This window comes from Typha latifolia, chromosome 8 (assembly GCF_019914945.1).
Source record: "Typha latifolia isolate L0001 chromosome 8, TyphaL0001v2, whole genome shotgun sequence".
Classification (NCBI taxonomy): domain Eukaryota; kingdom Viridiplantae; phylum Streptophyta; class Magnoliopsida; order Poales; family Typhaceae; genus Typha; species Typha latifolia.
Window position 1 is genome coordinate 1413557 of NC_133093.1, and position 11607 is coordinate 1425163.

Sequence of the window (11607 nt, forward strand, 5' to 3'; positions counted from 1 at the left end):
ATGATGTTATTATCTAGTATTGTTGTTGATTACATGACTTGCTTCTATTCCTTTAGATATTTGATAATAAAAAAAAAGCTAGTAAGGGGGTCATGTTATGTACAAGACACATGCATGGAGATGAGGTCATTGTTATTTGTATGTGAGTGGGGATTGGGTAGCATGTGCATGCATGTGGTCTGTCTCTTCCCATAAGGGCCCATGACCCAAAGTGAATTGGTTCTCTACTCATTTCTTCTCTTCCAAACTCCTTAAGATTTCTCTCTCTCTCTCTCTCTCTCTCTCTCTCTCTCTCTCCTCCTTCCCCCTAGTACTAATTTCTTGGTTGCTGATCCCATTATTGTACTAGTGCTTTGAAAGCCTATCTAAACTCAAGAAGGACACTAGATTATATAATCTAACTTCACTTTGTAACATATTGAGGACAAGCTTACTATTCTGATGACCTTGATCAAGCAATGTATAGAGGTAGTCTTGTCTCTTCTCACTCCACAACTTAATTATGAGAAAAATTAAGGAAGAATACAAACAAAACAAAAATAAAAAAGTAAGACAATACATTACAAAATGAGAAAAAGTAATGGACCATGGTTGTAATTGGCTCACATGCAATGCTAAGGTCACATGCCATGCTTTTGGAGTAGAATTCGCCTTCATATATATCCATATAACTAGCACAAACCTTAGCATCCCTTCCTAGCTTTCTCAATCACTCACCCACACACACCCACCATGCAAGATCCTAACTCATTCAAGCAAGCTTTCGTCAAGTACATGCTCATGGGCCTCCAAGCATCTCGTGTTTCATCCAAGAGCATGAGCTTACAGGAGAGAAAGGAAGCCATCAAGTCCTCTGCGGACATCGCCATGGCCTTCGCGAGAGGCGGCGCAAACTGGACCAATGCACTCATCACAAGCCTCTCCAAGAAGGAGCAGTCTCATGCACTCTTGAGAAGCATCACAGGGAAGCAGTATGAGAGGTTAACCAAGTCATGCTACCTATCATGCAATGTGCAAAGGAGTAAGAAGATCTTGAGAAGATCTTATCGGATTTGTTCGTCCAGGAGGAGTAAAGCTCGACATGTGCCGCCCCGTAGGTTAGAAGCAAATGTTCTTGCTAGGAGTATGGCGAAGAAGAGGACTCGAGTTCTTAAGAAGATGATACCAGGGGGTGAGTTCTTAGATGGACTCTCTTTGTTAAATGAAGCCTTCGATTATGTTAGTCATCTTAGAGCGCAAGTTGATCTCTTGCAATGCCTTTCAAGAGCCACAGAAGTATCAAAGCTCAGGTATTTTTTGCTTAGCTAATCTATCTATCTATTAATCCATTATATCTTCTCATTTCCTTTTTCTCAGTTTTGATTTGTGAACTTAGGGCCTGTTCTGAATGCACACTGAAAGAAATGGAAGCTCCAAATGTTAATAATTGAGAGCTTTTTCTTTCCCAGCAGAAGAAAGGAAAGTTTTCCAGACAAGGCAAGGCTTCAAATGGCATTGAATCTACCAGGAGAGATTAATGGTGATGAATTGAATGCCATTAGCCTACAAACTTGAGGAAATTAGTGTCTGAAGCCAATTCCAAATTATTAAGGTTTCTGTAAGATATTAATCTACTGGCAGGAAAGAGGTTAGGGTTTCCAACAACTGAAGAAACCACCTCATGTATGAAGAATTGTAGTCTATTTCTTATTAACACATATATATTTGGTATGCTAAGAGTAACCATCAATTAGCTAGGCCATTAATCAATATACTAATTAGTGGCACAAAGTTCATTTCAACTTATAAAATTCATTGGTTTCTTTCCCAGTATATTTTGCAATAAAATATAAGAAAAGCTCACTAGACAAACCTTAAAGATTCATAGATTTTCTAGAAAGATTGAAAACTTGGTGTGTGTGTGTGTGTGTGTGTGTGCAAACTTATCACCTCTATGCAATAAATCTATATGTTTACTATAATGATCAATTCAGATATCAGAAATTAGACCTCTATTTTTTTCTCAAATTTTTTACTCTAATTAGTACTAGATTATTCTTCTTTCATTGCTCTTAATTAAATAAATCTATGCTGTAAGAGTTAGTAATTACTCTCTTAAAAGAAAGATCTACTTTCCTGCGAACTGGCTCAAACTTTTAGATGCTTGATTGGCAAAAATGTTTACAAATTTCTCGAGATAATTAATTAATTCTTGGGCAAGATATTAAAGATAAAGAGTATGAAATCTTCTTTTCCTCATGAACAGTAACATCACTATTTGGTTTTTTTCTTTCTTTCATTAGATCGTTATGAGCATGATTTATAATAAAGAAAGATATCAAGGCATAGATTAATTTCAATATGATATTATTCCAACTATTATTCTAGTTCTTTATAAAGGCTGATAGCTGGGTATATATATATATATATATATGAAGAACAATGTTGGGCTTCAATTGGGCCGGCCTACATTTTACCTTTATTATCGTTTACACCTTGTTATATGGATATTTGTCATTTAACCCCTGTATTTTACTTAAAATGACTCAAAAATATGCTGCCATTAGTTTTTAAAATTGTAAGTTACTAAATAGATGAGTTAAAATAACTATAGATATAAAATGACCTTACTACCCTGGAATAAGTTTTTTATAGTCCTTTTAAATTATAGGGAAATTTATTAGAAACGCCCTACTTTTATCTTTATTAACATTCACATACTAACATATGGATATTTGTCATTTACCCCCTGCATTTTACTTAAATGACTCAAAAGTATTCTGCCATTAGTTTTCTTAATTGTCGGTTACTATATATGAGTTAAAATAACTATAGATATAAAATGACATTAATATCCTTGAATAAAACTAAATGGAAAGCTATATTTTAAAGTCAAATAAGGGGAATTTTAATTTTATAAAAGGGTCAATTTGTCTAAAAAAAAAAGCCCCTAGTTATGATATTGATAGTTTGAGGCTTTTACTTTTTTAATAGCAAATTTAGGTATTTCACTCATTTAGTTTTTATTGAAAGTATACATCTAAATGCCTCGGCAAAATAAAAAAAAAAAGTTTATATACTCTTTGCATATAAAATTTCTGTCCTTTTTTTTACTATATTTGAATGTGTAATTTAACAAAAATAAAAAAGCGTACTTTATATATAGTATTTACGTATAATTTTAGCATACGGCAGTCTTTTTATTTTACTTTACTAGGGCTAAGTGGTGAAAGAAATCCGAAAACATAATTTGAAAATTGATGAGCTTAAAATTGTTAATACAATAACCAAACGGTCTTTTTCATGCAAACTGCCCAATCACCGTGTGATTTGTGCACCAAACTTCTCTGTACTTTTTAACTTAAGCACTTAACTTCTTTGTGATTCATATTAAAGTCCATTAATGGACAAGGATATCTTCTTCGTATAAATATGGTCTTATAAAAAAGTTGGCGAGAGAAGTTGATTAATAATTGATACCATCAAATACTTGAGTAGAAAGTCCATAGCGGGTGCAATTAGGCCAAACTATGATGAATAAAAATGTAATTTTCTCTAAAGATAAAATATTTATACAATGGATTGCGAATGATAATAAAAGCAAAATGTACAATGTTTTAAATAAATTCGCCTCGATTTTATTCGATTAATCTAGTCAATATTATGAAATGCCAGAGCAATAGCACAACTAAGTTCCATGTTAATTATTGCACCAGTGGATTTGTGTAACACCCAATGCATGTATATAGTTTCATGTCATTGTCCTTGAAGGTTACATGATATGTTCATAATGCAACGGCTAACCGTTGGGATTGCATGCATGCAGGTGAGATATCCAAAATAGAGATCGTAATTGTTTCATAGTTGCTTAGGTTCCTGCATGATTAGTTCTCATACTCTTGTTTTGATTACTAATTAATTGGATTAATTTGAATGTTGATCATCATTGTAGGGTAAGGAGTGATATACATTGAATCAAGATGGGTGTAACGATGTCCATGGGATTAATCGATAATGAATCTGATCAAATTTGTCTAAAAATAATGAACTTGTTTTAAGTCTTTAAAATTGTCTTGAGTTGCAAAACTGATCAACGTATTTGCTGCTGTACACTTGGGATTCTAGTATAAGCCTCCTTATATTAGTATAGTAAGCAAATAACTACTTATCTTAATACTAATTTGTTAATACTTATCCTTCATTTGTCTTATCTTATACCACCAAATTAATAGAAAAAGTTATATATTTGTCCTCTGGAGGACAAATTATATTCATTTCTTTCTTTCAAAGTCATGTCAAATATACTCTCATCTCTCTCTTTTTGAAAGTAATCACACTGTAATTTTTTTTCTCTCTTTAATTTTCTTTACCATTGCAAACAAATATGCCTACAAAAATATACTCGCAATTATGTCCGCACATATATGCAAAAAAAATTGTCTGCAATGCAAGGAAACAAGTGCACACTATATGATAAATAGTCTGCAATATCTATATAAGTTTGCATTACATTTAATATGCATGATAATTTATCTATAATATAAGAAAATATGTCAACATTGCATCGTTAAAAGCGTTCTAAAATAATGCAGAGTAATTTATTCACGGTGCAAGAAAACATCCTCGAATTGCATGGTAAAAAGCTTGCATTGCCTATATAAGTCCGCATTATATTTAAATATAATCTTTAAAACTTTTAAAATGCATATTTTACATATATTACCTATAAAATCTTTATTTTAAAAATATTTAAATATAAAAGATAAAAAAAATAATTTTATTCTAGCTTTTATATATTTATCTTAGTTAAAATGTATCTTTATCTTTTTTCTATTAATTTATTGAGACTTGAACTTAAAAAAAATCCAAGAGCATATCTATAGAAATAACATACGTATTTAAGAGGTATACATACAAATATCAACTTTAATAGGCGCAAAAACAAATAAATAATTTTTTTAAGAGCATACACGCCAAATAAAAACTTCTTATCTAAGTCCTCTGATTGATCCATTTATATCTTTTAACAATTAAGTTGAAAAGTTTGCAGCCCAAAGACACAAGATATATATATATATATATATATATATATATATATATATATATATATATATATATATATATATATTATTGTGGTCCTACTGAATTAAGACATGCATGCATGCAGTTGGAGTTCTTCATGTCAATGGAAAGTTGTGCATTCCCTAATAGCAAGTAGCCTTTATCTTTTAGGGTTGGTGGTTTCCATGGGGGTGTGTATGTGATGCTTTGAAGTAAATGCAAATGTTATCACTATGAGTGCGAATCCCTTTATATAGCATGAAACATATGAAGAAGAAGAAGCTAAACAGGAGATTTCTGATGATGGATAATAGTTAATGTTATACTTTAAAAAAAGAAGGAAAAATAGAAAAAGAATAAGTAGTTAGCGGTGTTTCACATGTAATGTCTATCGAGGTGATCATAAGTTATAACTCACCATTTTTTTTCTAAAAGCTTAAGCTGACAAAGATGGAGCGATAGCTTCAGTCATTTATTATTTAGCACTCCTTCCTAAATCTAAGTTTGAGACATTTTAATACGTTGAACTCAATTAAGACCTTCGATCTGTTCTAAAACAGTGATATTATACCATCTCTTCTGAAAGCTTAAATTAATTAATAACAAGTATCCTTCTGTTAATCCACTTAACTAATAATTACTATATAGATAAGTTGAAATATATGCACAATGATCATAATGCCCCAACTGTTATAAACCAGATGTGAAATTTAGGTGGTGATAGTCTCATGAGTTAGAGTTCTAATGGCTTTAGCTTCATCTAATTCGGAAGTTGGGATTAAAAGTTAAAAATAAAATAGTAGACATAGGTAATATCCGACGTTGACAGTCGTCAGAGGTAGGGTGGCTGCTGGAGGTAGGAGGTGGCTAGGGTTTGGAGGATCGGGATACTTCTACGGCTATAATATACTCTTAGAAAGATAAAGCAATCGCTATATCTACTCCTAGAAAAATAAAGCGATCTAACGGCTACAATAAAAGATAAGGACGAAAATAATAACTTGGCTCAACTTAGATTCATTCCATTCAATGATTATCATTAACATATATCCACTCCTATTTATAGAAGTAAAAATCCTTAGCAGATCAAATACACATGCGGATTATTCGATTTATTTGAAATTTAAACAATAAGATAAAGCTAACTAACTTGACTAAATCAGCCTTCCTTATCTTTATTCAGATTAATCATTCATTTCACCAAAGATTGATTCCAAATCTGGAGAAGTTGTGAATACCAAAGTTGTAGATCTGAAGGTTTGAGATCTTATCCAGCTGGTTTGATATTATTTCGACATTTATAAAATATTCTACAATATTTTATCAAAACTGGGCAGAGCTGAATTAGTTTAACTAACAAATTCTAGCCTAAAAGACTTTAATTTAAAGCAAATAAGCAGATAAGATAAGTAGACTCAATCCATTGAGATTGAGTCTAATCTCCCCTTGATATGATCCGATCTGATCCAGTTCGCATCACCTACTTAAGTTAACTCATCTGAATTATTCCCTCGGGTAAACAATTTTACTGAAGGGTAAATATTTTTATTTTTATTTTTAAAAATAATAAAATATTTTCTATTATGTTAGTAGTAGTTGAGTTAGATTTAACTTAAAAGATGTTTTGATGTAATAAAAGTAAAATGCAGGAATCGATTTAACTCATAGAATCCTCAAGCCAACAATGACTTTATAAGTAATATAACTTTGGCAATTCCTCCTAGGTCCTTAGAAAAATCAACAACGATTTGGTAGGATCTCTAAAATAGTTACATTAATTTCTTTGTATTACAACCATCACAGATTAGTGTTGTAATTAAAAATCTTTACATTGGTATGGTGGGAAAAGGAAAATCTATTTATAGATCAATGGCCGAGATAGACGCCTGCTCTTTTCTGGGAGGTTCTTTTAAAATTACCAATGTGTAAAATGGCTTTTAGCTAGGATATTTTCATTTTCACTTTTTTTTATGATAACTTCCTAAACATTTTTTTTGTACATAATAACTCCCCAAACTTTTATAAATACCTCGCTTGGACCCATCCATTAGGGATCTATTATATATTTCAAAACCCAAAAGATGTCACGTGATAAATATATGACAATTGTACCCCTCATACATGTGCAAGTCACATGTAAGTCATGAGAAAATTTTAGGTGGACAAAAATACCCCTCTTCATTCTCTCCCTCCATAGCTACGGTCCAATTCTTACTTAGCTCCCCACCCTAGCCGCCGCCTCCATGGCATTGATCGTTGTCGCCTCCTCCGCAGCTCAATGTTAGTCGGGAGCGGCGTGCTCAAGCTTAAACTCTAATCCACTGTGCTCGTCTTCCACAGCTTCGAGATCATGAGCAAGATTTGCATCCTCTTCGATTTACAATTCCGTCAAGGTCCCCGTCAAAGTTATATCCTGGACCAGCGTAGTTTCAGTAGCTATACCACCGCCTCCAGCAACTACGGCCAATTAAGGCGAGACAGATCCGCCCACTTCTCCAAGACCTGATGGCCATCACAGGCAAGGCTATGGAGGCCAACATCGCCACCCTGGAGCCCCTTGTCCTCCCTCTCAACAAGCAGCTCCTCAACCACTTCTACATCCAATGCAGCAGCTGCGCTGTCATCAATGATTTGGAGAAGAACCTGTAGCTGCTCACCGTCCATGTCGACCTTCATGATGACCCTCCACCAATTTGGGAATACCTCCTTGAGCTCTATCTAGTATGAGCTCGCCTACATCGAGACCAAGGGCCGCATGTGAAGAGGGCACAAGATCTTGTAGATCACCATAGGGAGTGACTTCAAATGCAACAGCGGGGTTGATTGAGGTGAGTTGGCGGCCACGACGATCGGCATGGTGAGTGGATGGAGTCAGGGAGGTGTTGTTGTCAATGGACATCGAGGTCGAGGGAGTTGTAGATTGTTATTAGCGGTAGCAGCAGCTAAAAGTTGAGGGGGTCGAGGCTGGTGGGTTGGGGCGACAAGAGGGAGGAGGCACCTCGAAACTATTAGGGGAGGAGATGGGCCTGTTTGAGGTAGGCTGGTAGCGACGACGACCGACATGACGAGTGGGGAACTAGAGAGGAGAGGAAGAGAAGTGGAGTGGCACAAGGGTAATGAAGGAATTAAAAATTTTAATATTAACCAAGCTACTTAACTATCCCATGAGGGGCAATTTGATCAATTCACCAATTCTACCAACGACGTTGGGAGAGTGATGCATTTCTAATAGTTACGGGGGTCATTATATACCAAAAAAAATTAGGAGGTTATTGTGAAAAAAATATAATAATTCGAGAGGTGAAAAAGAAATTATCTCTTTTTAGTAAGTTTATAACTAAGGATACAGTTTAATTTATATAACTACTAAAAATCATTATCTTTCTAGCATTTGGCTATTTAAGGTCTACCTCTAATTTTTTTTATGCATCTATTACACTTCAAAATTAATATGAAAATTTTAAAACTATCAAAATAATTATCAAATATTAATTATATATATATATATATATATCGCTTTTTAGTTGAACAGTTTATACTTTATCGCTATTTGGTATCTATCAAAAAAACTCATCCTTTTATGTTTTACACTTATCTCTATTAATATCTATCATCTTTTAATCTAGAAAATCTTATACATCACTGCTCAATAGCATTTTAAGGACACTACAAGGCCCAACTAACATTGGTATAATCGAATTTGGGTCATAAATGAGTTCACTAGAATCAATCTATTTAAAATTAGAATAATCATATAAAACGATAATCTATTTACAACCTATATAATATGTTTTAATAAACAGTTCGTATTTATCTTAGCTTGAACTCAATTTAACCATATCCTACCACATAGCTACCTCTAGAACTTGTTTATCTGACCTAATTATTGGAGAAGGATGACCTTATTGTCCAGCATAGTACACCACCCTCTTAAATGATCAAGAAAACTAATAGGCCATTACAAATGTAGCCGAGTGGTTGACTTTCTAGAAGATCAATTGCAAGTCTAATCCTTTTTATTAAACCCTAACTTCCAACTCTAACCTAACCCACCTCTACCTTTAAATTGGGTTGGTAATCAATCTTGGCCCATGCCTAACAAGAGAACAAGGATGGGAGTAAATGGCACGCAGTTGATGTGACCATGCATGTCATGTAGTCGAATATATTCCTCTTGTCTAAATATTCCAAATGCTCTCATGTTAGTGGCGTCATTCATACCTACATGCATCGGCAATTCAGCACCACCATGGATTAGCAACAGTACTAATCTTTCAGCATCCAAAAATTAATTACAATCCTCAGCTGGCCGTATATGGTTGTACAAGGATTTTTTACATAATTGCCGTTGAAATCATTGTGATTCTTTTATTTAAAGATGTCATTTCGTTTGAGACATAACTTTGATCTAACGAGTATTTTATCTTTATATAAATTATTAAAAATAATTTAAAATTAAGTTATTCAATATTATTGTACTCAATACAATAGTACAATGAAATATATATATTTATAAATATTTTACACGATCAACTTATAAGGAAGAGGTATTTTAGTCAGTTGTATATATTTATTAACTTTAATAATAATTTTTTAGAAATATTATGTCAAAAATTAACTATAATGACAATTCTAAAAGAGCCAAAAGATTTTAATAATAATTATAATATTTTAAAGAATGTAGCGGTTAATTATGATATTTTAAATAATGCGGTAATAATTATAATATTTTGAAAGAGTTTTCCATGGTCATTATATGAAATTTCATAAATATTAAGGAAAGTTGAAAAAGAAAAGAAAAAAAAAATGAAGAAGCAAAGATAATATGAAAAAAAAGAGAGTCAAGGGTATGATATTTGTTATCGAATTATAAGATATTATTATCTAACATTACATGAGAGCCATAAGTCTTTCTACCAGCTATATATAACATTAAAAAGTAAAAAAAAAAAAAAATTGAAGTTCAGCTGCATCCAAAATTCAGGAATTGATTTACAAATTAAATCTATTTAAAACCCATATTATTTGCATATAATATCTGCTCATATAAACACATTGCGTACAAGTAACATCTGTTTTAGTCCATATTTGCTAGTGTGATTAATCATAACATGAAATTATCTTACGAGAATTATTCCAAAAAATAATATTATGCATCATTGTTTGTATACAGGATCAAAACCAACATAGATTCATAGCGGGTGCCGACCACCTTTCATTTCCTTTTTCTAGTTGGTTGTCTTTCAACATCATGTCATATATTTTCCTTGAAGACTAGCAAGTAAACAACAACGATATATATATGAATGAGGATTAATGGAGAGGTATTTAAGAGCAGCATGTGTCCTCCTGAGGTGAGCAGTGGAGCTTAATTTGCATACGACTTCTCTTCTTCTCTTCTTCGTTATTTCAACTCATTCATTTTGTTCATTTATTGGGTCTAAGATAGTACAGATGACAGCTCCAACAACACATTGCCACCTACTCTGCCTCATTTAAAGCTAAGCTCTTGATGCAACCCATCAGGACTCCTCTCTCTCGCTCTCTCAGCCTCTCTCTATCTTTATCTTTTGATTCTCAACATCCTATTCAATTAAATGCAAGCAGTTGCTTCTTCTTCTCTCTCTCTCTCTCTCTCTCTCTCTCTCTCTCTCTATATATATATATATATATATATATCTTGTTTTCTTTTCTTTTCTTTTGTGAGGAAAATATAAGCTTTAGCTCCTGATGCAACTCACCAAGGCTTTCTCTCTCACTCTCTATCTATCTATTAATATCTTCTGATTCTCTACATCCTATTCATTTGAATGCAGGCGGTTGCTTCTTCTTAAATATTTTTTTTTCTTTTGTGAGGAAAATTTAAGTGGTTGTTTTACTTGTGATAATTAATGATCGCTCAAAAATGTGGATGTACCCTGGAAGTTGTCAGGTGTTATATAATAGACCAGTAATATATGTCATATTTTTAAAAATATTCTTCACATAGGACCCTATATACTGCGACATAGATAGATAAAAAAATAATAAAATATACGATACTTCACACCGCTAGGCACATATAAATAGTGGAAGATAGAGATCAAAATGGATTAAACTAGGTTTGAACTCATCATCCATCTCTAAAACTTGCTCGACTGCAATAAGCAAATAAATAGGTAAAATCTTTGAAAAGTTACAACCAGATATACTATTTACAAAAGTATTGCTTGCTAGTTTTCATATAAGTGAATATATTTCATGGTTCACTCGTACATAAAATGGTCCCATTCAAATTGAAGTGCTAATAAAAGGAAAGAAAGATACATACTTGATACCAAGATTAGAAAACAACATAGATTGATATAGTAAAAATTTGATGTTATTATTGTCGAAAATGCAAAGCAAATTGGAGTAAATATTGCTTTACAAATCCGGATAGTTGCTAGGTTTTGAGTGTACTTAAAAGGACTTTTTTCTCGATACTTTGTTGCAGTTCTTCGAGCTTCTAAGTTTGTCTTGCTGATTCTCATTTCCCTTAAAAACAGTTGGAAGAAAGCTTTTTTCTTTCTTTTTTCTTTCTTTTTT

General features: G+C 32.8%; 1 protein-coding gene across 3 annotated transcripts; it reads left to right on the forward strand.

Annotated features, from left to right (window-relative positions):
- Positions 1-668: 668 nt before the first annotated feature.
- On the forward strand, positions 669-1710 carry LOC140793356 (transcription factor IBH1-like 1). 3 transcript variants are annotated; one of them, XM_073144790.1, is made up of 2 exons: positions 669-1289; positions 1357-1710. In XM_073144790.1, exons 1-2 carry the CDS (start codon positions 733-735, stop codon positions 1367-1369), a joined length of 570 nt encoding a protein of 189 aa, XP_073000891.1. In that variant the 5' UTR covers positions 669-732; the 3' UTR covers positions 1370-1710. The 3 variants fall into 3 exon arrangements, with proteins under 3 accessions (XP_073000891.1, XP_073000890.1, XP_073000889.1); XM_073144789.1 differs by having other exon boundaries at positions 1376-1710; XM_073144788.1 differs by having other exon boundaries at positions 1452-1710.
- Positions 1711-11607: the final 9897 nt, after the last annotated feature.

What these genes read in the sequence shown, in the direction of transcription:
- LOC140793356 (XM_073144788.1), top strand. Translation starts at nt 733, where the DNA reads ATGCAAGATCCTAACTCATTCAAGCAAGCTTTCGTCAAGTACATGCTC. An exon ending in ACAGAAGTATCAAAGCTCAG is followed by an intron (nt 1,290 to 1,451) that starts GTATTTTTTGCT and finishes CTTTCCCAGCAG; the next exon opens with AAGAAAGGAAAGTTTTCCAG.